The 27967-nt window shown below is 60.0% G+C and overlaps 3 protein-coding genes across 3 annotated transcripts; all 3 read right to left on the bottom strand.

Moving 5' to 3' along the window:
- Positions 1-1938: 1938 nt before the first annotated feature.
- Positions 1939-3238, bottom strand: LOC128845200 (DLA class II histocompatibility antigen, DR-1 beta chain-like). The gene is given in 6 exon segments (XM_054043596.1): positions 1939-1946; positions 2520-2612; positions 2615-2629; positions 2786-3019; positions 3022-3061; positions 3212-3238. Coding segments are annotated over 6 exon segments (417 nt in total).
- A 9248-nt stretch (positions 3239-12486) lies between these two features.
- LOC128845199 (antigen-presenting glycoprotein CD1d-like) lies at positions 12487-15307 on the bottom strand. Its single transcript, XM_054043595.1, has 6 exons — positions 15259-15307; positions 14758-15036; positions 13903-14184; positions 13264-13560; positions 12878-12977; positions 12487-12787 (listed from the first exon to the last, which is right to left on the bottom strand). The coding sequence occupies exons 1-6, from the start codon at positions 15305-15307 to the stop codon at positions 12487-12489; spliced, it is 1308 nt and encodes a 435-aa protein (XP_053899570.1).
- A 7543-nt stretch (positions 15308-22850) lies between these two features.
- Positions 22851-26544, bottom strand: LOC128845162 (antigen-presenting glycoprotein CD1d-like). The gene is made up of 6 exons (XM_054043538.1): positions 26408-26544; positions 25897-26175; positions 24791-25072; positions 24152-24448; positions 23476-23575; positions 22851-23395 (listed from the first exon to the last, which is right to left on the bottom strand). The coding sequence occupies exons 1-6, from the start codon at positions 26529-26531 to the stop codon at positions 23356-23358; spliced, it is 1122 nt and encodes a 373-aa protein (XP_053899513.1). The 5' UTR covers positions 26532-26544; the 3' UTR covers positions 22851-23355.
- Between the last annotated feature and the right edge of the window lie 1423 nt (positions 26545-27967).

Raw genomic sequence — 27967 nt, 5'->3', positions numbered from 1 at the left:
AGTCTGTGAAAGAAGCTAACTGGAACATTTCTGAAGGTGAGATTTACCTGTATTCAGTTTCTTAATGTATTAAGCTTAGACTTGCGTGTTTTGTTTTATTTTGCTTGGTAATTTACTTTGTTCTGTTATTACTTGGAACCACTTAAATCCTACTTTTTGTATTTAATAAAATCACTTTTTACTTATTAATTAACCCAGTGTATGTATTAATACCTGGGCGGGGGGGGGGGGCAAACAGCCGTGCATATCTCTCTATCGGTGTTATAGAGGATGAACAATTTATGAGTTTATCCTGTTTAAGCGTTATAGAGGGTAAAACGGATTTATTTGGGGGTTGAACCCCATTGGGACTGGGTGTCTGAGTGTTGGAGACAGGAGCACTTCTTAAGCTGTTTTCAGTTAAGCCTGCAGCTTTTAGGGGATGTTGTTCAGACCTGGGTCTGGGTTTGCAGCAGGCTAGCGTGTCTGGCTCAAACCAGGCAGGGTACTGAAGTCCCAAGCTGCCAAGGGAAACAGGCTCAGGGGTAGTCTCAGCACATCAGTTGGCAGTTCCCAAGGGGGTTTCTGTGATCCAGCCCGTCACAGCACAATACACAATGACCAGCCAGGGGTCTCCTAACCCCTGCCTGCACAGAAACATGTTTTCAACTTCAAGTGACCTGCCTTTGTTCTATACTTTAAGAACATAGTTTTTCTGTATAGATACAGAACTCCTTAAATCTCATCCACACATACATCTCATAATGCTTATGGCCACCTGCATATTGCTGTCTTTTGTTAGAGTCCTCACATGCCGCCCTTTAATGAATTATTACGTCTGTCTGACCCAGGGGATCCTTGTGAAACTCCTGTGCACGCCGTGTGCCCTCTGCCAGTTGGCATCAGGAGGTTCCTGGGTCACAGCGCCTTTTGGGGCTCTCAGACTCACTGGTTTGCGAGAAAGGAGCCCCTGGAAGAGTCACGAATGCTCAAAGGCATCGTTCCTTTCGCTCCAGATCAGTCAATCCAGTTCAGTTCCACTTCCATCAGACTCTGTTGACGTGAGCAGCTGTGCCGGCGCTGCCCAAGGTGTCAGGGGAGGATTCACACAGAGTCTGGGATGCGATCCCTTGTGTCTATTTATCCTGACTGGGCGGCAGGTTGATACATGTCAATCCCTATTGTCTCCTTTCTCCCCGGGTCACACATGCATTGTCATCATCACGTTATGAGGAGACGACTTTTACGTTTCCCGATAACCAGAGGAAATATTTTTCTCATGTTTCCTTGTGTGGGGGACACTGGCTAGCAAGTGTCCCTGTCTCAATCTCTCCCCTGTCCTGCTGGCTGCCGTTGCTCTTCTCTGGGTTTAGACTTTGCTTTGTACTTTCCAGGCTGTACCCCAATGTTGAGGCCTTAGAGTCTGCCTAAGTTTTGCACATTTCACTGGGGTCACGTATCTGCTAGTGTGATAGTTCTGTGCAGGGAGCTGGGGCCATCCCAGACAGGTTCCCGCAAGGGCAGCGAGAGTGACTGTGGGGCTGGGCAGGGGGCCAGGCAACCCTTCACTTAGGGGAAGTGTACATGAGAAAGTGAGGACTCCCCCGGGTGGGAGCAGCACAGGAGGGTGGGGAGAGCCCAGGGAGGGGACAATGACAGACCAGGGGGCACCAGGTCTCAATCAGCAGCGCAGAGTGGACCCCTGGGCTCCCAGCTCCTACATTCTCCAGGACGGGATCTGATTCAGGAGCCCGGCAGGGAGAGAGATATCACCCCCTGGCAGTGAGGCTAGCAGAGCACAACGTCGAGTCAAACTCCAGCTCCAGCCACTCCACATTCTCCTCGCTTGATTTAAGGGGCGACTTTTGTGCTTTTAGAAAGATTGTTCTAAGGGCGAAAGGCCCCAGGGAAAACATGGGAAGTGGTGTGTGAGTGTGAAAGGGACGTCGTTGCTCATGTCTACCCTCCTGGGAAAACACCGAAACACGGGCCTCACGCAGTCAGCATTCTGACCTGCAAGTGGTTGCAAGTTCTTTTACACGTTTAGGCAAAAAGGGAAGCAGCTTGGAGGGTAGCACAAGTCAGTCTCAAAATTCAGGGTCAGGAGTTCATCCGTTTCTGGTGCGTTTCTCAAGTGAGTTGGATTTTTCAAAGGGGAAATGGATTTGTTTCATAACTAGAGAGGCACTGACTGATTTGCAGGCACTTCACACCGTGTCTGCAACTCCCTGACGGGCCAGGAGTGTGTGGGACTAGAGAGGAGACCTGGAGGGGAGGCAGGAGGGCACCACTGGAGCTCAGACTCTGAATGGTCTGACTCAGGTTTATGGGGAGCCAGGGGCTGGGATTAGTGCCACACTTCCTGGGCCTGGGCTGAGAGACGGGCAGGAAGTTCCTGGGTCACTGGATTCGAGCCTGAAGGGGAAATTAAAGCAAATTGTGGTCAATCAAAATTCAAGTGAAACCCTCCAGTGCCACTGCATCATGGCCCCACTGGGAGTCATTTCCAGGGCCGCTGGCCCCATCCCAGAGCCATTCACCTTTCTTATTCCTCAGGCAGACGAGCAATCCCAGGACCTTGAAGACCAACCCTAGCACGGAGCCCCCAACCCCAGCCAGCACCTTGCCCCGGCAGAGTCAGCCCGTGCCTCTGTGGAAAGAAGAGCACGGGTGGTTTAGGCTGAGCTCAGCCTCTCCTTCCCCTTGCGCTCTCTGTCCCAGAGGTGGGGCAGGGCTTGACCCAGGCCCATCCACCGAGGGCTGCCCCTGCGGGCTCAGGGGCTGCCCCACACCCAGCGGCTCTTACCCCAGTGCACGGCGAGGGGGTCCCGCAGGCTGATGTGCTCCACCTGGCAGGTGTAGACGTCCCCGCGCTGGGGGCTCATCTCCAGCATCACCAGGATCTGGAAGGTCCAGTCTCCGTTCTGGAGCAGCTCCGTGGACACCACCCCGGCCGTCTGCTCCTGCCCGTTCTTCAGCCACTTGATCTCGATCCCCCCGGGGTAAAACCCTGACACGGAGCAAACCAGCAGGTTGCGATGCGCTGGGACTCCGATTTCATGGGCGAAACTTTCACCTTGGGCTGAATTGGGAGAAGCGGGAGAGAGAGAGAAATGGGAAAGGAGTGAGAGACAGAGCAGGACTCAGAGAGACCAGGTTCCAGCTCCTATTTTTACAATTTTCCTTCACCCTCGGAGCATGAAGAGATCATCACAGATCCGGGTGAAAGTACCATTGTTAACCTTTGGTATTCCCCCATTGTCCCTGTCTGGGGGACACCTACTGAGACAGCTCTGACAATACCTTGCAATGTCCTGGACAAGCCTTACGGAATTAAGTTAAACCTTATTGAATTAAATATTTGAGGAGTTCATTGTCTTCAAAATGCCGTGGTTTAAGTGTTGTTATGGAATTGTGTGTAACTTCTAGGCAACATGACTAACGTGATCATGAACGGATTGATTTCATGATTCTAGGGAAAGGAAGGAGTGAGAGCAGCAGAACTGGGACAGTGGCCTTCAAAAAATCAGACTTCAGCCAAGTCAGAGAGCTGGTAGGTCAGGTCCCAGGGGAAGAAAATCTCAGGAAAAAGGGAGTTCAGACGAGCTGGCAGAGTCTCAGAAAGACAGGATTCAAGGCACAACTGCAAACTATCCCCATGAAAAGAAAAGATGGAAAGAGTCTGTCACAGAGTCACAGGGTCTGGTCTATGCCCCAGCCTGTGACCGGGACGACCCCTTAGTGTGCCGGGCCCCAAGGACCCACCCAGTTCCATAGGGGCAGGCCTGGGGCCTCCAAGACTCGGACACTGGGCCTTTGGCACCAGCAAACCCTGTCTCTCTCCTTGACTCCCTGCAACCAATCCAGCCCAGGCAGATGCCCACGGGAGGCTTGTGCGGTATTTCTGCTGGGCTCCGTGCTGTCGGTGAGGACTTGCAGTGACACAGGCAGTCTTTTCCAAACAAGGGAAACATTTATCCGTCCCCTGGCCTACAGAACCCGAAAGTCCTGAGGTTAGCAAAGGGGGTCAGAAGTGAAGCCGTCGTGTACCCTGGCCAAGGCAGTCCCCTGAGGACCCAGCCAAGCTGTCATGGACTCCCTTTCTCGCGCTCTGCTCGGGACTGAGCTCCCGTGTCCCGCAAAAGGGTCCCCTTCTTCCAGTCACCTGGCAGCTTCTTCTCCAGCCGTTCCCTGTTCCACCTGCTGGGGGTTCCTGCTGTTTGGTCTCGATTGTTCATCTCTTTGTCTTGCTGCACCTTCTTTTGGTTTGGGTCTGTTTCAGCCAGCTTTTCTGATGACTATAGTCACTCCGCCAGGCAGTGAGGTGACACACACATCTTCTGTCTCCTGTGCTGTTCCAGGAGCAGTGCTGACCCTATCAATGTGACGTACAGAGGGAGACTGAGGCAGGCCTAGGATTCATAACATACATCACAGAAAATTCCCACTTCATCACAGAGGCCAACATGGCTCCATCAGGAACTCTCTAATCACCTGAAAATCAAAAAGGAATTCTACAGAAAGTGGAAAGATGGACAAATTGCTAAGGAGGAGCACAAAAGAACAGCACAAACACGTAGGGATAAAATCAGAAAGGCCAAGGCACACAATGAGTTACACTAGGGTTACCATACGTCCGGATTTCCCCAGACATGTCCGGCTTTTTGGTGCTCAAATCCCCGTCCGGGGGGAAATGCCAAAAAGCCGGACATGTCCGGGGAAATAGGGAGGCAGCATAAGCCAGGGTCCGCCCGGCCCCAGCACGACCCGCCGGGTCCGCAGCCCAGCCCAGCCGCCCGGCTACATTGTAGCTACATTGTAGCGAGCTCGGGTGCGAGGGGGGGGCGCAGCCACAGAAGGCGGTGGAGGGGCCGCTGCTGCCCCCGGAGGCCAGGCGGACCGCGCGCCCCAGCCGAGCCCGCAGGACCACGGGGAGGCCAGGCCCAGCCAGCGGCTCGGGCTTCCCTCACGGGCGGGGACTCCCCGGCCACTGGGGGACCCTTCCTGCGGCCCCATCACCCCGCACGGCAGGAAGGAGGCTGCGGCGCGGGGCAGGAGTGCAGCGTGTGCCGGGGCTGCAGGGACCCGCGCTGCCCCGGTCGCCACTGAGCATCCGATGCCCCCGCCTGGCAGAGGCTGCCGGGGGAGCGGGGGAGCAGAGCAGGGGGTGCAGGGGCAGGGGGTGCAGGGGCAGGGCAGGCGGTGGGGTGCAGAGGCTGCAGGGTGAGGAGGAGCAGGGGAGGCAGGGGCATAGAGGCTGCAGGGTTAGGGGGGCGCAGGGGCAGGGCAGGCAGGGGGCGCAGAGGCTGCAGGGACGGGGGTGTGCAGGGGCTCCAGGGCGAGTGGGGAGCAGAGAAGCACTTAGCAACCCCCAACCAAGATCAGAGCGGGAGGGAGGAGGGGGAATGTGGGGTGCTCAGAGGAGGGGGCAGGGACTTTGGGGAAGGGGTTGGAATGGGGGCGGGGAAGGGGTGGGGCCAGGGGCGGGGAAGGGGTGGGGCCAGGGGCGGGAAAGGGGTGGAGTTGGGGCGGGGCTGGGGTGGGGCCAGGGCCCCGTGGTGTGTCCTCTTTTTTAAATGTTTGAATATGGTAACCCTAGTTACACCCAGCAAGGGACATAAAAAAGCAGTAAGAAGAGGTTCTTTAAATACATTAGGAGCAAGAGAAAGACAGAGGAAAGTGTGGAAGTAGAGAAAGAACTGACAGGGATTTGGAGGGGATTTCAATGCAAACAGTGCCCTCTGTGAGCAAGAGTCAGGCTAGCTGTAACCCTAATAACGTGAGATTTGTAGAAGCGAGGATTGTGTGAGGCAAGTGGGAAAGAACTGTGTGAGAGGTTGTTGCGACTTTGTGTTAGATACGTATGGAATCTGGATTAGAGTCTAAATAGAGGTGAGAAAAATAAGATATCAGGATGACCTATGTATAAACAAAATGCAGCTGTTGCTCACTATTGTATGTAACGAAAGTTATAAATGCTTGCTGTCATTGTTTACCTAGAGAGAGTCCTGTTTTGCTCTCTCCCTCCACGCAATTGCTAGAGATAATAAAGTATCTGACTTGCTGCACCCAACCTGAGAGTGAGAACTCTGTTTTTCTCAGACAAAAGTGTAGGTCCTCTGCTTAGCGGGGAAGGAGAGCTAATACCTGACAACATCAAGAAGACTGAGGTGTTTAATGCCTATTTTGCTTCAGTCTTCACTAAAAAGGTTAATGGTGGCCAGAAAGAACAGGCTAAAGAATATTGGATACGTTGGATGTATTCAAGTCCGAAGGTCCTGATGAAATTCCCCCTGGGATACTTAAGGAACTAGCTGAAGCAATCTCAGAACCACTAGCATGATCTTTGAGAGCTCATGGAGGAAGGGTGAGATCCCACAGGACAGGGGAAGGGCAAACCTAGCACCTGTCTTTATAAACGATACCGGAACAAATTAGTAAGCAATCCGTTTCTAAGCCCCTGGGAGATAATAGAATCATAAGGACTAGCCAGCTTGGATTTGTCCAGAACAAATCATGCCAAACCAACCTCATTCCCTTCTTGCACAGGGTTACTGGCCTGGTGGACAGGCGGGAAGCAGGAGACATGATGGATTTTGATTTTCGTCAGGCTTTAGACACAGTCCTGCAGGACATTCTCATAGGCCAACGAGGGAAATGTGGGCTGGATGAGATGACAGCCATGTGGGTGCACAACTGTTTGAAAGTCCGTACTCAGAAAGCAGTTTGCAGTTTGTTGTCAAAGCGGGAGGGTGTATCTAGCGGGGTCCCCCGGGGGTCAGCCCTGGGTCCAGTACTAATAGCGTCATTAACGGCTTGGATAATGGAGCGGGGAGCCCTACAACATTAACTCCACGTAACCCCCGCGGGCACTGCGGCTCTCCGGTCCCATCTAGGGGCTGATGGAGGCTGATGGAGGTGGCGCTGGTGGCTCAGGCAGTAGAAGCTCCGGCTTGAGGCTCCAGAGATTGAGGATTCAATTCCCCTGAGAACCACCCACACAAGATATTGAGTTACAGCCCCACTCACCTCTCCCGCCGTTCACCTTTCCCCCTCCATCGTCCTGTGGCCCTGGCTACAGCATGTATCCACTGCCGGGGCCCGTCTTTTCTCTAGCGCCCCACTCTGGCTGCTCGGCGAGCCACCGGCCCAGCGCTGTGATGGCGGCCTAGACCCCCACATCCCTATGGAGGAATACGAGCTCCAGCCGGTGCCAGCTTTGGCTCTGCGAGGGGGACGGGGAGCCCAAGCTCCGGGCTGGGCACAGCTTTCCTGCTGCACTTCCCCAGAGCCAGAGGGGATGTCCCAGTGTCTGCTCGGCCGCGCTTTCCTCACCTGGCGGCTCCGTGCAATGAGCCATGTGACTTCTCAGCACCGTCCCCAGCCGAGCCCCAGCGCCGAGGTAGGTCCCAGCCAGCCCCCAGGGCTGCTCCACAGGGAAGGGGATGAATCAGGAGACTTGCCCAGACCACCCAGACCGAGAACTTCTCTGCCCAGCTCCGAGCACCAGCAGATGATGCAAGGGCACCGCCCAGTGGACAGTCCCGGGAACGAAGGTGCTGCCCCTGTCCGAGAAAGGCTGGCTCCTGCCCTAGACGCAGAAGGGGCTTCCCCCCTTTCGGACTCCTAGATCCCCAGGCAGGCAGGGACCATTGTGACCCTCTAGTCTGACCCCCTGTACAGCGCAGGCCAGAGACCTGCCCCACAATAATTCTTAGAGTAGATCTCGGAGAAAAACAGCCAGTCTTGAGTTAAACATCGCCGGTGTGGGAAATCCACCACAGCTCTGGGGAACTTGTTCCACTGGTTATTTACCCTGTGAAACATTTCCCCCTTATCTCCAGTCTGAATTTGTCTATCTTCAACTTCCAGCCACTGGATCACGTTATGCCTTTGTCTGGCACATTGAGGAGAACCGTTATCCAATTTCCGTTCCCCTGTAGGTACTTACTGGCTGGTAATCAAGCCATCCCTGGGGCGCAACCTGGAACTGTGGGACCACTGTGCCCCCTTCCCTCTCCAGCCTGGGCTGTCTGTCACCGAGCTAGGCCAGGGACAAGCAGCAAACGCCTCCGGGTGCTCAGCATGGGAGCCCCACGCCCAGCTAAACTGCAGGAATGCTCCGGCAGCCACTCATGCATCATACGCAGAGAGGCACCAGCCTTGCAGCCCAGCACTATCCCGTCTGACACGGCTCGAGACTCCCTTGGACACTGCAACATCGGCCACCTCGACACAGGGTAGTGAACGGGCGACACCCCTTGTTAACCTGAGCCGAGATTCTCTGAGCACTTCCCTCAAACCCCACTGGTTTAGGTAAAAGATAACACAGATTTATTAACCACAGAAAGCCAGATTGTAAGTGATTATACACAGAGATAGGGATCAAAGTTGGTTATATAAGAAATAAAATCCAATTTGCAGTGTAAATTCTACAGACTAAGCAAGATTCGAATCAAGCAATTTCTCACCTAAGGGGCTGTGTCACACTGGGCCGCCTTTACCCTGTAAGTGCCTCTGAGTCTGTCTCTGGAATAACCGGGAGTCCAGCGGCACCTTAAAGACTAACAGCTTGATTTAGGCACAAGCTTTCGTGGGTAAAGACCCCACTTCTTCAGATGCATGGAGTGAGGATGACAGATGCAGGGGTAAATATACTGACACATGACGAGAAGGGAGTTACCAGTGGAGAACCAGTGTTGGTTGAATTGGGGTGGAGTGGGGGCACGCAGAGCAGGGGCAGGGAAGGGCGGGGGTTTGGGAGAAGGGGTGGAGTGGAGACACGGCCTAGGGCAGAGGGGGGTGTCCCAGGCCCTGCACCCCCCTAGGGATGGCCCTGGGCAGGGTGTTGAGCTCTGGCAGCTCCGATCTTGGGCCGTGTCCTGGAGTTGGTTCCAAAGAACTTCCAATTTTGACCCCAGTTTATAGAGTGAAACTTGCGTCCTGCTTAGCTGCACCTTCACCAGCCATTTTACTCAAGTCTTACCAAAGAATTCTTTGACCAATCCTAACATATTGCAAAACAATTCTCTACCCAGTCCTACCCCTCCGCCTTAGTTGATTTAAACTTGCAAAATTAATTATGCAGAGACAGGAATAATGAAAGAACCAGACAAACCAGATAGAAAAACAATGGAGAAGAGGGGCCCATACAGTAGGGTTACCATTCGTCTGGATTCCCCCGGACATGTCCGGCTTTTAGAGTTAAAAATAGATTCGGGGGGAATTTGTAAATGTCCGGACTTCCCCCCCCCCGCAGAGCACGCGCTGCTGACAGGGCAGCCGGCCGGATGGTGCCACTTATATGAGGCTCCAACAGCCAGAGAGAGCACGTCCTCCACTTACCCCTCCTCTCCCCTGCAGCTGAGATCACTCCCTCCCTCCCTGCATTCACAGATCACCAGCCGGCCGTTCGCACCGGCAGTCTGGAGCTCCTCCCCGGCACACCGGTCTGAGCGGCAGAGTAAGGGGGGCAGGGGGTTGGAGAAGGGGCAGGGAGGTTCTGGAGGGAGCAGTCAAGAGACAAGGGGGGGGTCGGGCGTTCGGGGGGGGCTTTCTGGGGGTGGGGGTGTGGATAAGGTTTTGGGCTGTTAGGGTACAGGTAGGGGGTAGGATCCTGGGGGGGCAGTTAGGGTGGGGGGGTCTCAGGAGGGGGCAGTTAGGGGACAAGGCACAGGGAGGCTTAGGTAGGGGGTGGGGTTCTGGAGGGCAGTTAGGAGCAGGGGTCCCAGGAGGGGTCCCAGGAGGGGGCAGTCAGGGGACAGGGAGCAGAGGGGTTTAGATGGGTTGGGAGTTCTGGGGGGGGCTGTCAGGGGGCAGGGGTGGGGAGAGGGATCGGAGCAGTCAGGGGACAGGGAGCAGAGGGGTTTAGATGGGTCAGGAGTTCTGGGGGGGGCTGTCAGGGGGTGGGGAGTGGTTGGATGGGGCGTGGGAGTCCCGGGGGTCTGTCTGGGGGTGGGGATGTGGATAAGGGTTGGGGCAGTCAGGGGGCAGGTAGGGGGTAGGGTCCTAGGGGGCCAGTTAGGATGGGGGGAGGGTCTCAGGAGGGGGCAGTCAGGGGACAAGAGGCAGGGAGGCTTAGGTAGGGGGTGGAGTCCTGGGGGGCAGTCAGGGGCAGGGGTCCCAGGAGGGGGCAGGCAGGGGACAAGGAGCAGGGGGAGCGTTGGGGGTCCTGAGGGGGGCGGGAAGTGGGACGGAGTGGAAGGGGCAGAGGCGGGGCTAGGGCAGGACTGGGGCGGGGCTCTTCCCGTCCTCTTTTTTGCTTGCTGAAATATGGTAACCCTACCATACAGGCAAAACAAGAAAGAGGTAGAGATTTTATAACCACAATCGTTGATAAGTGATTTCTTGCCAGACAGATGCCATCACATAAAGTTTTCTTTAGCCATCTTAAGATCTGTTTCTTTATCTGGTGATGATAGATCCTATTAGAACAGGAACCTCCCTCGTCGCCCGATAGTTCATTGGTTTGGTATAATGTAGAGGGAATGTGAGGACCTGCCTTTCTGCTTCTTGGCTCAGGGCTGCCGCGTGCCAATGTGGCTGCAGAAAATGGCCTCAGACCTTACAGCGGGGGGCTGGGAGCCAGGACGCCTGGGTTCTATCCCTGGCATTGGGAGGGAAGTGGGGCCTAATGCAGGGGTGGGCAAACTTTTTGGCCCGAAGGCCACATCTGGGTATGGAAATTGTATGGCGGGCCAGGAATGCTCATGAAATCGGGGGTTAGGATGCGGGAGGGGTGAGGGCTCCAGCTGGAGGTGCGGGCTCTGGGGTAGGGCCAGACATGAGGAGTTCAGGATGCGGAAGGGGGGTCCGGGAGGGGACAGGGGGTTGGGGTGCAGGTGGGGAGATGAGGGCTCTGGCTTGGGGGGTGGGGTCTGGGGTGCCGGAGAGTGGGACTGAGGGGTTTGGAGAGTGGGAGGGGGATGAGGGCTGCAGCAGGGAGTTGGGGTGCTGGAGGGGGTGAAGGATGCAGGCTCCGGGCGGTGCTTACCTCAAGCAGCTCCCGGAAGCAGCGGCATTTGCTCCCTCCGGCTACTACGCGGAGGCGCAGCCAGGAGTCTCTGCTTGCTACCCTGTCCGCAGGCACCGCCCCTGCAGTTCCCAATGGCTGCAGTTGCCGGCCAATGGGAGCTGCAGGAGCAGTGCTTGGGGCGGGGGCAGGGGCAGCGTTGCGGAGCCCCCAGCTGGCCCTACACATAGGGGCCAGAGGGAGGACATGCCGCCGTATCTGGGAGCCGCGTGGGGCCATGGCACACACTCCCCGGCAGGAGCTCGAAGGCCGGATTAAAACGTCTGAAGAGCCAGATGCGGCCCCTGGGCCGAAGTTTGCCCACCCTTGGTCTAGTGGGTTAGAGCAGGAGGGCTGGGAGCCAAGTTTTTTGAGCCACCAAACTCCTGCCCCCCGCTGTAGGCCCTGTCTCCACACCAGGGTATGGGGGGGGGCACAGGGATGAGAGCAGGGCCCCATTCTGTCTCTGGCCCTTTCCCACCCTTCCCTGACCCCCCAGTTCAGCCCAAGGTGAAAGTTTCCCCCACGAAATCAGGGTCCCAGCCCCACTCCCACCTGCTGGTTTGCTCGGTGATGGGGTTTTACCCCGGGGGAATCGAGATCAAGTGGCTGAAGAACGGGCAGGAGCAGACGGCCGGGGCGGTGTCCACGGAGCTGCTCCAGAACAGAGACTGGACCTTCCAGATCCTGGTGATGCTGGAGATGAGCTCCCGGCGCGGGGACGTCTACACCTGCCAGGTGGAGCACATCAGCCTGCGGGACCCCCTCGCGGTGCACTGGGGTAAGAGCCTCTGACTGTGGAGCCTTCAGGGGATGGGCCTGGGTCAGAACCCCCCCGCCCCCCCGGGGCAGAGAGCCAGGACGTGAGAAGGGGAACGGGAGGCTGGGCTGAGCCCGAACTCCCCAAGCTCCTGTTTTCACAGCGACGCAGCCTGACTCTGCCAGGACCCCGATGCTGCCGGGGTTGGGGGCTTCGTGCTGGGGTGATCTCCTTGGCGCCCGGACTCCTCACCTACCTGAAGACTAAGGGAGGTGCCTGGCTCTGGGCGGGAACCGCAGCACCAGGGTGTGTGGTCAGGTGGGCTGCGGGAATCGGGGCCTGGGCTCCCCATGGCAGACACACCGTAATCTGGTCCAGCAGGGTGTCTCCACTGCACTTACACACCTGGAGCTGACCTGGGCCAGCTGACCAGGGAGGGGCCCTGCCCCCAGGAGCTCTCAGCCCAGCCCAGCCAGCGACTTGGGGCGGCCTCCCCGGTACCCCGTGGGCCGTAGTGTTGTCAGGGCTCCGTGGGGTAGCTGGGCCTATGTCCCATGGGGAACCCGCTTGCTTCCCGGGCACCCAGCTCTGCCTGGACGCCCTGCCAGGGCCCTCCTGGTTCCCTTCCCCCACCTGCACCCACCCCCTTTGTGTATGTAGCTGGGCCTGACCCCTGCACCCAGGCCTGGCTCCTACAGCCCCGGGGGGCCCGCTGGGCAGCCCCTCCCTGAAGGGTTTATTGAACGGCACAGGCCAGCGCCGGGTCCCCATGGATCCTGGATCCCAGCAATCCCACGGTGCCCCCAAGTGTCCAACGTCCCCTGAATGTCCCAGAGGGAGAAGAATCCCACCCCCCACCCAGGGCCCCGATCTCCCAGGGCCCCAATCCAGTCCTGCCCTCAGTGCCCTGAGCTCTGGAGCCGGGCACAGACCCAGCCCTGAGTGCCATGTCCCCAGGAGAGGGGCCGATCCCCATGCCTGGGCCGGGGCCGCCCCCTGAGGCCCTGGACTCCCCTGGTCTAACATCCTGGTAGACTCTGGAATGAGAAAGGAGAGTGGATGGGTTAGGGGTGGGGTGTAACAGTTCCCCAACCTCCACCCCCACCCCAGAGAGGGAGAGGACTCACCTGCGTCTGGTCCACCACAGCACCACGGCCACGGCGGCTACGGCCACAACCCCCAGGGTGATGCCCATGGCCAGGCCGGGGCCCCAGAGCCTGCTCTGCTCTGTAAAACAGGGGGTGCCGTGCTGGGAACGGGGACACTCCACACAGCTCTCTCCCCCCATCCCATTCGCGCTCCCCACAGCCCCCACCCTGTTCCCACACCCCAGTCCTGTCCCGTCCCCCTCTGCTCCTCCATCCTGTTCCCTGGTCCATCGCCCAACTCTCCCCTTCTACCTCTCTCCGCCCCAATCCCGCTGCCTGGACCCACCCCCGTCCCACTCAGGACGTGCAAGAAAAGCCCCCAGAGACCACGACTCCCCCCCCCCCCCCCAGGGACGTGCACCTACCCCAGGGGATCAGCAGGCTCCGGCCCCGCAGGCTGCTGTGCTGCACCCGGCAGGCGTAGCTGTGCCCGGAGCCCGGCCCCACGGCCAGGGAGCTGCGCAGCTGGTAGGTCAGGTCCGCGTTGGGCAGGATCCCGCTGGAGTTCAGCCGCCCGCCCGGCCCCACCTCCTCCCCGTCCTGCAGCCAGGCCACACGGATGGGCCGGGGGTAGAAACCGGTGACCCGGCAAACCAGCAGTACCGGCGCGGGGGTCCCAGCTGGGGGAGGCGCTCGGGCAAACACCACGGCGACCGGCCGCTCTGAGACAGGAGGAGAGAGACGGGGCGGGGGAGAGGGGACGATTCAGCCTGAGCCTCAGAGACTCACTAGCCAAGCCCAGCTCCATTCCCCGGGGTCAGGCATTGGCCCTACTGTCCTGGCCAGACCCCAATTCTGCCCCCTGCAGTTACCAGTGGTGACAGAACCCTGTTCACTTCCTGTCCTAAACGGCTGTGCAGTGCGGCTGTGAAATAGCTATTGTGCTGCGCCCCAGATATAGCTGCATTTGTACTCCAGGCAAGGGGGCCATGTATAACCAGCCCCTGTGCCCCACCCCAGAGGTGGCTGCATCTCAGCGAGCAGGGAGCGGTGTCCAGCCTCACCTTGCCTCTCCAGAGACTCTTTCCCGTACAGGACAAACATATTGAGCAGATAGATGCAAGTTATTCTAAAAAAAAACTGAAGCCTGGTGGACGCGCTCTTATCCCAGTTGAGAAGGTCCCGGGCGTTGAGCGCCAGCTTATCCTCCGACCGAGCGACCCAGGTGCCCACGTCCACGTCGAAGCTCACGACGTCCTCGCCATTCCCCGCGGTGTCATAGAATCCCCTCGAGGTGCCGTTGGGGGGCAGCTCGCAGCCGAGGGAGCCCTGGGTAACAAAGGGGTCTGGAACAGGAAGGGCAGGGGGATGAGGACGGGCGTCCGGAGATTACCGGGGGGCAGCAATAGAGAAATGGGGCAATAAAGGCGCATGATAGGTGCAATGAGGACGTTTGGCCACAAGATGGCGGCAGGATTGTGGGGCGCCTCTGGCTGGAGTGAAGCCAGCCCGTTTCTGTTTAAAGCTGATTGTTCGAAGTGCTCTGAGGTTCATGTGCACAGTTGGATGGGCTCGAAAATCGCTGCGTTACATCGGGGCCTGAGGCAGAGTTTGTGGTGCAAATTTGGGGCCCCTTGGTCACGGGGTTCCTGCGATACGGACCCCCCCAAATGACCTGCTTTTCAAAGGCTCAGGGTACGTCAGGAAAGACCAGGAGCCTCGGCTCAGGGAGTCGGACACGGGGCCTTTCCCCTCTAGGAAGTGGAGGCTACAATCTGGCCCCAGAGCTGGTGTTTCCCCTCTGGGGGATGCCGGCTCCAATCAGCCAAAGGGCCAGGGCCAGGGCCAGGTGAGTGTGTCAGTTCTCAGCACCCCGGGTGGGCGGGAGAAGGGATCCCCTCAGACCGCTCCATACTCACAGCCCTTTCCCTGCTGCTGGGCTATTGTGTTCACGGTAAGGACGAAGTCGGACAGGGAGCGATGGATCAGCAGCTCCAGGTCCTGCCACTGCTTCGGGGTCAGGCCCTGCTGGGCCCAGGGCTGCAGGAAGCGGATCTCGCAGGTGCTGCAGTTCAGGGAGTGGGTCTCCAGGTCGCCCAGCAGGGCCTTCACCTGTATGTGCGCAGAGCTGGCGTCCGGGAACAGGGCGGTGAGGAGCACCCGGAGGGTGACAGTCCCTGGGGGGACCGGAGGGAAGGCTGCGGAGGAGGAAGTAACAGAAAACAAGTGGAGAACAAAGTGGGTGGGGAGAGACATTAATACGTCTCCCTGCTGACCCCTAACCCACCTCCCCCCCTCCTCCTACACCCCCAGCAAGGGTCACTAACACAGCACAGTGCTGTCCCCCGCACCCCGCAGCCCTGGCTTTACACCATCCCCTCCCCCCCAGTAACAAAAACGGTGGGGGGGTCCCCACTTACCGGCCAGGGCCCCCCATGCCCAGGGCAGGAGCAGCAGAGGGAGCAGCATCCCGGCAGGGGAAGGGGATCCGGGCATCAGGGCAGTGGGACGAAGGGTCCGGAGTCGCCCATTTGCTCTCGGTTCTGCCCCAGGGCACACGTCTCTCTGCCAAATTCTCTCTGTCTGTGTCTGCGCAGACCTGTCCCCACAGCTGCCAGCCCCGAGCCAATGAGGGCAGAGTGAGTCAGGGAGGGGGGGCAGCGCGGGAGGGGGATCCCCGGCAGCAAGATCAGAACCAGGCCCTGTCCCACAGTCAGTGTGTGCGATGCCCCCTCCATCTCCTCCGGCCTGGGGTACCACTTTTCCCAGCACAGCCCCTCGCGCCGCCCTGGGGCAATGGGGAGCCCTGACTGCCTGGGGAGAGCCCCCTGCTGACCCCCACCCCACTCCCTGCAGTACAGCCCCTAGCGCTGCCCTGGGGCAATGGGGAGCCCTGACTGCCCGGGGAGAGCCCCCTACTGCCCCTGCCCCGCCCCCTGCAGTACAGCCCCTAGCGCCGCCCTGGGGCCATGGGGAGCCCTGACTGCCCGGGGAGAGCCCCCTGCCGCCCCCCGCGCCGCCCCCTGCAGCACAGCCCCTAGCGCCGCCCTAGGCAGGGCCGGCTTTAGCAAGTGCGGGGCCCGATTCCTGGGGCAGCACTTCGAATTGCCAGCTGGGGAAGGGGAGCCGCGGGGCTGCCACGCTACGGCCGGAGCTCCAGCCAGGAGAGCGGGGCCGCGGGTTTTGCCGTGCTCTGGCCGGAGTCACGGGGCCATGGGGCTGCCGCGCTCCGGCCGGCGCTCTGGCCAGGGGAGCGGGGCCCCCGAAGACGACTGCCGCTGGGGTGAGTGCGCAGGCCCCGATTCCGGGGAATCAGGCGAATCAGCCTAAAGCCGTCCCTGGCCCTGAGACAGTGGGGCAGACCTCACTGCCCGGGGACAGCGCCCCCCCACTCAGAGCCAGGTTCACCCTCAGGCAAACTAGGCAGAGGGGGAACCCATAGTTCTAGGCCAAAGTCCTGCTCCTCACCCCACCAAGGGGCCCCTCGCCCGCAGCAGCAGCTCCAGCCCCAGCCCTTGCACCCCGAACATGGGGGAGAGATTTGAGGGGGGGAGAGAGCCCATCCCCTTCACCCCACGGGGAACCACATGGGCTGGACCTGAGAGGCGAAGGGACCTGGGTGGGGGGGACGAGAGAGAGCGGAGGGGAAGCCAGAGCCCCCCCCAAATCTGCCCCCTCCATCCCAATGGCCCCTCCTTCTCCTGGCTCCCTCCTGTTCATTAGCCCCTCCCATTATGTGGCCCCGCCTCCCTGTTCTCCTCCCACAGCTCTGCCACTCCTGGGCTCCTCCCGTTCCCTCGCCGCCTCCGCTGGCCCAGCCAATCAGAAGGCATCACCGGGTGTCGGCGTCACTCATTGCCAGGCAGAGTCAGCAGGAGCGGCTCGAGGGAGCGAGGGAAAAGGGGGGAAGGAGCCCAAAAGTAGCACGAGGGGGGAGGAGCCACCGGTCACCTGCGGGAGGGGGAGGGGCCCAGCTGTCACCCTGAGTGCTGGGCTGTGGACAGGCTGGGTTGTTATTGTAGGGTTGCTGGGGAGCGCTGGGCTGTGAACAGGCTGGGTGGTTATTGTAGGGTCTCTGGGGAGCGCTGGGCTGTGGACAGGCTGGGTTGTTATTGTAGGGTCTCTGGGGAGCGCTGGGCTGTGTGGACAGGCTGGGTTGTTATTGTAGGGTCACTGGGGAGCGCTGGGCTGTGGACAGGCTGGGTTGTTATTGCAGGGTTGCTGGGGAGCGCTGGGCTGTGGACAGGCTGGGTTGTTATTGTAGGGTTGCTGGGGAGCGCTGGGCTGTGGACAGGCTGGGTTGTTATTGCAGGGTTGCTGGGGAGCGCTGGGCTGTGGACAGGCTGGGTTGTTATTGTAGGGTTGCTGGGGAGCGCTGGGCTGTGGACAGGCTGGGTGGTTATTGTAGGGTTGCTGGGGAGCGCTGGGCTGTGGACAGGCTGGGTGGTTATTGTAGGGTCGCTGGGGAGCGCTGGGCTGTGTGGACAGGCTGGGTTGTTATTGCAGGGTTGCTGGGGAGCGCTGGGCTGTGGACAGGCTGGGTTGTTATTGTAGGGTTGCTGGGGAGCGCTGGGCTGTGGACAGGCTGGGTTGTTATTGTAGGGTTGCTGGGGAGCGCTGGGCTGTGGATAGGCTGGGTGGTTATTGTAGGGTTGCTGGGGAGCGCTGGGCTGTGGACAGGCTGGGTTGTTATTGTAGGGTTGCTGGGGAGCGCTGGGCTGTGGGCAGGCTGGGTGGTTATTGCAGGGTTGCTGGGGAGCGCTGGGCTGTGGATAGGCTGGGTGGTTATTGTAGGGTCGCTGGGGAGCGCTGGGGCTCTGGACAGGCTGGGTGGTTATTGTAGGGTCGCTGGAGAGCGCTGGGCTGTGGACAGGCTGGCTGGTTATTGTAGGGTCGCTGGGGAGCGCTGGGCTGTGGACAGGCTGGGTGCTTATTGTAGGGTCACTGGGGAGAGCTGGGCTGTGGACAGGCTGGGTGGTTATTGTAGGGTTGCTGGGGAGCGCTGGGGCTGTGGACAGGCTGGGTGGTTATTGTAGGGTCGCTGGGAAGCGCTGGGCTGTGGACAGGCTGGGTGGTTATTGTAGGGTCGCTGGGGAGCGCTGGGCTGTGGACAGGCTGGTTTGTTATTGTAGGGTTGCTGGGGAGCGCTGGAGCTGTGGACAGGCTGGGTGGTTATTGTAGGGTTGCTGGGGAGCGCTGGAGCTGTGGACAGGCTGGGTGGTTATTGTAGGGTCGCTGGAGAGCGCTGGGCTGTGGACAGGCTGGGTGGTTATTGTAGGGTTGCTGGGGAGCGCTGGACTGTGGACAGGCTGGCTGGTTATTGTAGGGTCGCTGGGGAGCGCTGGGCTGTGGACAGGCTGGGTGCTTATTGTAGGGTCACTGGGGAGAGCTGGGCTGTGGACAGGCTGGGTGGTTATTGTAGGGTTGCTGGGGAGCGCTGGGGCTGTGGACAGGCTGGGTTGTTATTGTAGGGTCGCTGGGAAGCGCTGGGCTGTGGACAGGCTGGGTGGTTATTGTAGGGTCGCTGGGGAGCGCTGGGCTGTGGACAGGCTGGTTTGTTATTGTAGGGTTGCTGGGGAGTGCTGGAGCTGTGGACAGGCTGGGTGGTTATTGTAGGGTCGCTGGGGAGCGCTGGGCTGTGGACAGGCTGGGTTGTTATTGTAGGGTCGCTGGGGAGCGCTGGGCTGTGGACAGGCTGGGTTATTGTAGGGTCGCTGGGGAGCGCTGGGCTGTGGACAGGCTGGGTGGTTATTGTAGGGTCGCTGGGGAGCGCTGGGCTGTGGACAGGCTGGGTGGTTATTGTAGGGTCGCTGGGGAGCGCTGGGCTGTGGACAGGATGGGTGGTTATTGTAGGGTCGCTGGGGAGCGCTGGGCTGTGGACAGGCTGAGTTGTTATTGTAGGGTCGCTGGGGAGCGCTGGGCTGTGCACAGGCTGGGTTGTTATTGTAGGGTCGCTGGGGAGCGCTGGGCTGTGCACAGGCTGGGTGGTTATTGTAGGGTTGCTGGGGAGCGCTGGACTGTGGACAGGCTGGGTTGTTATTATAGGGTTGCTCTCAGTGCTGGGCTGCCTCACGCTGGTCTCATGATTACAGAGACATGCAATGACAATCTCCGGCTGGTTACGGGTGAAAATCGCCGCCTGGTGGGAGGGACCCCATATCAGGTGTGGCTGTTCTGGGGGAGCAGGGAGTTCACTGTGCAGGGGGAGGCCCCTGCTTGTTTTCCCCCACTTGGCCCCGGCGGAGATGCTGCTTTTCCAGAGAGAATCTCCTGCAAATTCGTCCTCGGGTGTTGGGCTCTTCTGTCAACTTAGCGATTTTGTCACTAGATTTAGTGACATTTCGTGTCAGGGGATAGCCGTGTTAGTCTGTATCTACAAAAACAACAAGGAGTCTGGTGGCACCTTAAAGACTAACAGATTTATTTGGGCATAAGCAAGAAGTGAGGTTTTTACCCACGAAAGCTTATGCCCAAATAAATCTGTTAGTCTTTAAGATGCCACCGGACTCCTTAGTGACTTTTCAGTTTCTCTAGCGAGGAATTAGGTGTCAAAATGACACGGGACAGATCTAGCGACTTTCCCTTCCAATTACAGTGATAGTCAGAGACAGGCGTCACCAATTTGTCTAGTCACTAAATCATTCCCCAGCAGCTCAATGGCGTTAATGAAATCCATTCCTCTGTGTCACTGCATCTCCCTCGGGCATGGCCTCGGAAGGACACACATTCCCGGGTTTCTTGGCAGGGCGGCTGGGGCTGGGTCTGACTCCCGCTCCTGGGGGCCGCAGAAACGGGGGCTCAGCCTCGACTCCTTGGGGTGGGGAGGGGGGTGAAAAGCCAGAGCTAACGGCGAGGAGAGGCTGGAAGAGGGGAGAACACAACTGCCCTTAGGAGGAAAAGTTATGATCTTAAAACCATTTGTGACACGGGCAGGCGCCGCTCCCTGGGTGAGGGTGAGGCAGGAAAAACCATTTGTCAACAGAGCTTTGAGCCTTTGGCCACTGGAATGTTACCGAACCAAAATCCCGCTCCCAGGAGGGGGAAGCCGGCCTGTCTAGTTGGGTGAGTCCTTGGGTCTCTGCTGGGCCTGCCCCGGGACTAGCTTGTGCCCCCCCCTGCCCGGGCCGAGGACACTCCCAGCTGCTGTTCAGAAAGCAGCACCCATGCTGGGCGCTCCCTTTCCGGCCGGGTAGTCTTGGCAGCTGAGTTTATTTGATCACTGACTGGCTCCATTGGTGTCTCTCAGCTGGTAGGGGCTGGCAAAGGGTGTCTGGCTGTCCTGGTTACATGAGGCAGGGCTGGGGTACCCCACTTCTTAACCTGGCATTTGGCTGCCCCTCCAGCCCTCCCTTCGGAGCTCTGCTCCCTGGCGGTGCGGCCCAGATTCCCTTGGCCCCAGTGGGGATGAACTGCCCCAGGCAAAGTGAACCTGCCTCCCCCGGAGCAGATGTTGCCTTGACAAAAGGCTCCGGTGGAAATCGCTCCGCGCTGCCCAAGAGGGGCCGTTTGTTCTCTCCAGCCATAGAAAAGGTTATTCTTTGTGCTCATCAAATCCCACCAGCGGGTCACCCCTCCCCTGAATCCTAGGGTTCAGCTCCCAGCCAGCACTCCCCCAAACCGTGCCTGCGATGGGGGGGGCTTTGCTGCAAGTGCTGGCTCTGCACTCTCTGAACTTCCCGTCGATTCTCTCCGTCGGCAGGCCGGTGCGTGCATTTTGTCTGCCTGGGGTGCAGTTGTCTGGGGAGGAAGGAGGTTGGGAGGGAGGGAAGGGATCAGATGGGAGCTGCGTGTGTCTAGACAGCTCCAGTGACTGCTGGCCTGGTAGGGACCTTTGCTTCTGCATGAGATTCACCGCGGGGAAACTGGAGCACGGGACTGAACCCTTTGCAGGGCCTGCCCAGCATTGCGGCGGCTTTCGTGTTCAGCAGGTGTCCTCTGGCTCGGGCAGAGACACGCCGCTAATTCTCGGCTGAATCCTGTGCACATTTTGTTTAGTTTCAGAGTAACAGCCGTGTTAGTCTGTATCCGCAAAAAGAAGAACAGGAGTACTTGTGGCACCTTAGAGACTAACAAATTTATTAGAGCATAAGCTTTCGTGGACTACAGCCCACTTCTTCGGATGCATACCGAAGAAGTGGGCTGTAGTCCACGAAAGCTTATGCTCTAATAAATTTGTTAGTCTCTAAGGTGCCACAAGTACTCCTGTTCTTCATTTTGTTTAGTGACATTTATGATGCCGTTTTGAATGCTTAAATAGCACCATCTAGTGACTTTTCAGGGTGTCTCTGGCGACTTCCTGCCATGTGGAGTTGGCAGCTCCAAGCACCAGCCCCGGGACTACGCCCATCGCTCTGGGGCTGGGCACCCCCAGCCCAAGGGCCAGTCAGCATCGGGTCTGGGCAGCATCACCAGTCGCCAGGCAGAGCCGGCCCCAGCAGGGCTTGGTTCCAGACTTCTCCCTCGTAGGGTCTGGGGTGGGGCTGCAGGACTTGCCCGGCGCCTGCCATGGCCCCATTGAGGCCCCCAGAGCAGCTGGGATGACGCTGGAGAGCGGGGCCAGCCCAGGGCCAGCCGCCCCATAACAGGGCACAGCAAAGTGCCTGGGCTGCTCCATCTGCTTGGCCTCCTGCCCCAAACCCCTCGCTGCTGGGGGGGAGATAGGCCGGGGGGTGGGGGGATCACTCAGCTTTGTCTCAGTAAATTTAGTCCTAGTGAAAGGTTCAGGGCTGGCGTCTCAGGGAAAAGATCTGAGCTCCCCCTTCCCATGGGCCTGAGCCCTGCCCCCCCAGGCACCCCACCAGAGCGGGGGCTCAGTCTCCGTGGGTCAGTCACAGCTCGGCCTCCCAGGCTGCTCCCACCATCGATCTCCCTAAGGGACTTTTCAGGCCCCCCAGTCTCTGAGCCCCTCCCCCTCTCTGCTGCATTCACCCTCCCGCACCCACCCCCTGTGGGGCAGGGGCGGGCCATTGTCCCCATGGTCCAGCTGGGGAGGGAGGCCCAGAGAATTCAATGACTGGCCCAGGGTCACACATGGAGTCGCTGGCAGAGCCGGGAATTGACCCCTGGGATCCCGGCTCAGACGCCAGCCCCTGAGCTCCTGGGTTATCTCCTCTCTGGACCCCTCTGTGACAGCTCCCCAGGTGTGGTGCATTGGCCCAGCCTTGGACATGGGTCTGGGAGGACCCGTTTGGAGTGTCAGACACCCCCCGCCCTCTTCCCCCCTGGGTACCCCGGCCTCCTTGGGACAAACCTCGGAGCCGTTGGGCACCTCAGAGGGCTGGGCACCTCTGAGAAACGTGTACCCCAAAGGGGGCAATGCCCCCCCCCAGCATGGGCAGGGACTCAGGCAACCTGTCAAAGCGGCCGGGTTTATGAGGTGATTGGCACACGGTATGGGAAGCCCTCAGGCCAGCACAGAGAAATGGGGTACAGCAGAGTTCCTTTGGGGGTCTCCCAGCCCCAGCAAAGCCATGTAGATCCCTTGGCTCCCGCTTTGGGCCTCTTTGTCCCCTGTCCCCCTCTTTGTCTCTAGTTCCCGGGTGAGCTCACCACCCACCCGGCCCCTCCTCAGTCCGTGTTCTTGGCCAGGGGAATGGGGCGCAACTCCCTTGCTGAGAGGCAGGAAGTCCACACGCTCTGCGCCATTTGGTCTCTGCAAAGAGTAAACAGCCTTTCCCCCACACCTAGCGAACAATGCAGCATATAGGGGAAACCGAGGCACACACAGTATTCATACAAAATATTACAGACAATTCCCACTCCATCCCGCAAAAAGCCGATCGGAGCTGGCACCCCTAGGAGGGTAATGTCCCTGGGAGGGCCCCTTCAGGGCGCCAGACCCACTTAGTGTCTCTCTCTCTGACAAGGGCAAGTGACATGACTTCACCACCTCCTGGAACCGAACCTCGGAGCCGTCAGCACCCTGCTTCACGCCATGAGCTCCCTGCAGCAAGTCCACCTGGGTGGGATGTTTTGCTTATAAGAAGCACACGGGCTCTTTTTCAGGGGAAAAGGCAACACGCCACGTTTATTGGAAATACAACAATTAGCATATGCGTTCAATCACACACACATACTGTCCTGCCAGTCGATGTCATAGTTACCAGTCCAGATCAATCTAGTGGCCAGCTCGGTTGATTATGGGTAGGGAGGAGCCGGGTTCTGTCGGTCGTGACACAATGCTCCGGGGAAGTCTTGGCAGGACAAACCCAAAGTTTCATGGCAAAGCCCCCTGTTTATATAGTGATCTTACTTCATTGGGACCAACGAGTTCTGCACCCTCATGCTGAACTGTCCTTTGACAAGTGCTTCTTTTCTTAAATTGTTTTTCTCATCCTTTATCTTATCCTTTATCCACTTATCTTCTAACTCACACATTCCTTATTCACACACAGAACAGGATTGATTTACACAGAGCATTTGAATAGGAACATCAAATTGCAATGCAGGAGAAAACAATCATGGTCCATGTCCCCAGGAGAGGGGCTGATCCCCACGCCTGGGCCGGTGCCATCCCCTCAGGGCCTGGACTCCCCTGGTCTAATGTCCTGGTAGCCCCTGGAAGGAGAGAGCAGAGGGGATGGGTTAGGGGGTGTAACGGTCCCCCCACCCCCACCCCAGAGAGGGAGAGGACTCACCTGCGTCTGCTCCGCCACAGCACCACGGCCACGGTGGCTACGGCCACAACCCCCAGGGTGATGCCCACAGCCAGGCCGGGGCCCCAGGGCCTGCTCTGCTCTGTAAAACAGGGGGTGCCGTGCTGGGAACGGGGACAGGAGTGTGGGCTCTGTTCCCTCAGCCTCCCCCACAGTCCACCCCGATCATCTCAACCGACTCACTGCCCTCAGCCCCCCCGACCCTGTTCCCTCAGCCTCTCCCGCAGTCCCCTCTACTGCCACCACCCGTGACCCACTGGGAATGGACACAGGAATATGGACCCTGTTCCCTCAGCCGCCCCTGCAGTCCCACCTGGTCCTCCCACAGTCCCACCCCCTCAGCCTCCTTCTGCTCCAGTACTGCTCCCCTCTAGACCCCTGCCCCTCTCCCCAACCACCGCAAGCCCTCCCCAGCCCTGCCTCTCTTGGCTCCACCCAGTCCACTCCACACAGATCTCTCCCCCCACCCCATTCATGTCCCCCCTAAACTCCTCCATCCTGCTCCCCCTGGTCCATCCCCACAACCTCCCACCCACCTCCTCTGCTTCCCTGCACCCCATCTCGCTGCCTGGACCACCCCCGTCCCACTCAGGACGTGCAGGGAAAGTCCCCAGAGACCACGACCCCCCCCCCCCCCCCCCCAGGGACGTGCACCTACCCCAGGGGATCAGCAGGCTCCGGCCCCCCAGGCTGCTGTGCTGCACCCGGCAGGCGTAGCTGTGCCCGGAGCCCGGTCCCACGGCCAGGGAGCTGCGCAGCTGGTAGGTCAGGTCCGCGTTGGGCAGGATCCCGCTGGAGTTCAGCCGCCCGCCCGGCCCCACCTCCTCCCCGTCCTGCAGCCAGGCCACACGGATGGGCCGGGGGTAGAAACCGGTGACCCGGCAAACCAGCAGTACTGGCACGGGGGTCCCGGCTGGGGGAGGCGCTCGGGCAAACACCACGGCGACCGGCCGCTCTGAAACAGGAGGAGAGAGACGGGGCGGAGGAGAGGGGACGATTCAGCCTGAGCCTCAGGAACTCACTAGCCAAGCCCAGCTCCATTCCCCGGGGTCAGGCGTTGGCCCCACTGTCCTGGCCAGACCCCAATACCGCAGTTACCATTCCTGAAGGAATCCCCCTTCACTTCCTGTCTTAAACTGCTGTGCAGTGCGGCTGTGAAATGGCTACTCTGCTCCACCCTAGATATAGCTGCATTTGTACTCCAGGCAAGGGTCGCTGTACCAATAGCCCCTGTGCCCCACCCCAGAGGTGGCTGCATCTCAGCGAGCCGGGAGTGGTGACCAATGACCAGCCTCACCTTGCCTCTCCAGAGACTCTCTCCCGTACTGGGCAAAGGTATCGATCCCATAGACACACATTGTTCTATGGAGGAACGGAAACAGGGTGGAAATGCTCTTATCCCGGTTGACAAGATCCTGGACGTAGCTCCCCAGCTTATCCCTGTGCCGACTGACCCATTTGCCTGTGTCCACGTTGAAGCTGATGAAGTCTTCGCCGTTCACCGCAGCGTCACAGAAGCTTATCAAGGTGCCGTTGGGGTGGAGCTTGCAGCTAAAGGAGACCTGGGTAACAAAGGGGTCTGGAACAGGAACATAAGAACATAAGAACGGCTGTACCGGGTCAGACCAAAGGTCCATCTAGCCCAGTATCCTGTCTACTGACAGTGGCCAATGCCAGGTGCCCCAGAGGGAGTGGACCAACAGGCAATGATCAAGTGTTCTCTCTCCTGCCATCCATCTCCACCCTCTGACAAACAGAGGCTAGGGACACCATTCCTTACCCATCCTTGCTAATAGCCATTAATGGACTTAACCACCATGAATTTATCCAGTTCTCTTTTAAACGCTGTTATAGTCCTAGCCTTCACAACCTCCTCAGGTAAGGAGTTCCACAAGTTGACTGTGCGCTGCGTGAAGAAGAACTTCCTTGTATTTGTTTTAAACCTGCTGGAAGGGCAGGGGGGATGAGGATGGGCAGCTGGAGGTCACCATGGGGGGGCAGAAATAGACAGGCGCTCTGGCTGCCGGGGAGAGCGGAGCTCTGGCCGGGCACTTCGCCCTCCTCCCAAGGCTCCGGCCGCCCTCCCCCCGGCCGGGGCTCGCCGCCCTCCCCCCGGCACTCTGGCCTAGGGTCAGGGCTGGGACACGGGGCCTTTCCCCTTTAGGGCACACAGGCTACAATCTGGCCCCAGAGCCGGAGGACTGGCTCAGTAGGGTAGAGAATGGAACAAGGGGTGTTTCCCTTCTAGGGAATGTTGGCTTCAATCAGCCTCAGGGCCAGGGACTGACTGTTTTGCCCTCCTTCCACCCTGCCAGGATACACTCAATCGCTGTGGGAAGTGTGTCAGTTCTCAGCTGTCTGGCGGGTAGTGGGAGGGATGCCCTCAGACTGCTCCATACTCACAGCCCTCTCCTTGATCCTTAACCACTTTGTTCACCAGATGGAAGAAGTCAGACAGGTAGCGATGGATCAGCAGCTCCAGGTCCTGCCACTGCTTCGGGGTCAGGCCCTGATGGGCCCAGGGCTGCAGGAAGCGGATCTCGCAGGTGCTGCAGTCCATGGAGTGGGTCTCCAGGTCGCCCAGCAGGGCCATCCCCTGCATGTCCGTGGAGCTGGCGTTGTTGAAGACGGTGGTTTTAAGCACCCGGAGGGTGAGAGATGCTGGGGGGAGATGAGGGGAGGCTGGGGGGAGGCGTCAGGAAACAAGTGGAGAACAAAGCGGGTGGGGAGAGAGATTAATGGGTCTCCCGGGCTCCAGGATATCCCTGCAGACTCCTAAACCGCCTCCCCCCTCCTCCTTCACCCCAGGAAGGGTCACTAGCCCAGCGTGGTGCTGCCCCACCCTGGAATTAGTATTACACCATCCACATCCCCACCAGTAGGAAAAAGGGCAGGGAAGGGGATCCGCACTTACCGGCCAGGGCCCCCCATGCCCAGGGGAGGAGCAGCAGAGGGAGCAGCATCCTGGCAGAGGAAGGGGGATCCGGGCTGTGGCAGGTGTCAGGGCAGCCGGACAAGGGGCCCGGGGTCGCCCACATGCTGTACGTTCCTACCCAGGGCACACGCCTCTCTGCCCACTTCTCTCTTTGTCTGTCTCTGCTCAGCTCTGTCCCCGCAGCTGCCAGCCCGGAGCCAATGAGGGCAGAGTGAGTCGGGGAGGGGGGGCAGCGCGGGAGGGGGATCCCCGGCAGCAAGATCAGAACCAGGCCCTGTTCCACAGTCAGTGTGTGAGACGCCCCCCCATCTCCTCTGGCCTGGGGTACCGCTGCTCCCAGCACAACCCCTAGCGCTGCCCTGGGGCCATGGGGAGCCCTGACTGCCCGGGCAGAGCCCCCTGGTGCCCCCGCCCCGCTCCCTGCAGCACAGCTCCTAGCGCCGCCCTGGGGCCATGGGGAGCCCTGACTGCCCGGGGAGATCCCCCTGCTGCCCCCGCCCCACTCCCTGCAGTACAGCCCCTAGCGCCGCCCTGGGGCCATGGGGAGCCCTGACTGCCCGGGGAGAGCCCCTTGGTGCCCCCGCCCCACTCCCTGCAGCACAGCCCCTAGCGCCGCCCTGGGGCCATGGGGAGCCCTGACTGCCCGGGGAGAGCCCCCTGCTGCCCCCGCCCCACTCCCTGCAGTGCAGCCCCTAGCGCCACCCTGGGGCCATGGGGAGCCCTGACTGCCCGGGGAGATCCCCCTGCTGCCCCCCACCCCGCTCCCTGCAGCGCAGCCCCTAGCGCCGCCCTGGGGCCATGGGGAGCCCTGACTGCCTGGGGAGAGCCCCCTGCTGTCCCCCACCTCGCCCCCTGCAGTACAGCCCCTAGCGCCGCCCTGGGGCCATGGGGAGCCCTGACTGCCCGGGGAGAGCCCCCTGCTGCCCCCGCCCCACTCCCTGCAGTGCAGCCCCTAGCGCCACCCTGGGGCCATGGGGAGCCCTGACTGCCCGGGGAGATCCCCCTGCTGCCCCCCGCCCCACTCCCTGCAGTGCAGTCCCTAGCGCCACCCTGGGGCCATGGGGAGCCCTAACTGCCCGGGGAGATTCCCCGGCTGCCCCCGCCCCACTCCCTGCAGCACAGCCCCTAGCACCACCCTGGGGCCATGGGGAGCCCTGACTGTCTGGGGGAGATCCCCCTGCTGCCCCCGCCTCGCCTCCTGCATCCCAGCCCCTAGCGCCGCCCTGGGGCAATGGGGAGTCCTGACTGCCCGGGGAGAGCCCCCTGCTGCCCCCCACCCCGCCCCCTGCAGCGCAGCCCCTAGCACCACCCTGGGGCCATGGGGAGCCCTGACTGCCTGGGGAGAGCCCCTTGGTGCCCCCGCCCCACTCCCTGCAGCACAGCCCCTAGCGCCGCCCTGGGGCAATGGGGAGTCCTGACTGCCTGGGGAGAGCCCCTTGGTGCCCCCCGCCCCACTCCCTGCAGCACAGCCCCTAGCGCCACCCTGGGGCCATGGGGAGCCCTGACTGTTCGGGGAGATCCCCCTGCTGCCCCCCACCC

This window comes from Malaclemys terrapin, chromosome 11 (genome assembly GCF_027887155.1).
Source record: "Malaclemys terrapin pileata isolate rMalTer1 chromosome 11, rMalTer1.hap1, whole genome shotgun sequence".
Lineage (NCBI taxonomy): Eukaryota > Metazoa > Chordata > Testudines > Emydidae > Malaclemys > Malaclemys terrapin.
The sequence above is the reverse complement of the archived record's forward strand: the minus strand, read 5'-3'. Positions and strand labels throughout refer to the sequence as shown.

Coding starts and splice junctions, on each gene's coding strand:
- LOC128845199 (XM_054043595.1), bottom strand. CDS start 15,307: ATGCTGCTCCCTCTGCTGCTCCTGCCCTGGGCATGGGGGGCCCTGGCC. Junction 13,561..13,902: donor AGAGTCTCTGGAGAGGCAAG/GTGAGGCTGGAC, acceptor CTCCTGTCTCAG/AGCGGCCGGTCGCCGTGGTG. Junction 12,788..12,877: donor CTGTGGTGGACCAGACGCAG/GTGAGTCCTCTC, acceptor TTCTCATTCCAG/AGTCTACCAGGATGTTAGAC.
- LOC128845162 (XM_054043538.1), bottom strand. CDS start 26,531: ATGTGGGCGACCCCGGGCCCCTTGTCCGGCTGCCCTGACACCTGCCAC. Junction 26,176..26,407: donor GGCATGGGGGGCCCTGGCCG/GTAAGTGCGGAT, acceptor GCCTCCCCCCAG/CCTCCCCTCATCTCCCCCCA. Junction 25,073..25,896: donor TAAGGATCAAGGAGAGGGCT/GTGAGTATGGAG, acceptor TTCCTGTTCCAG/ACCCCTTTGTTACCCAGGTC.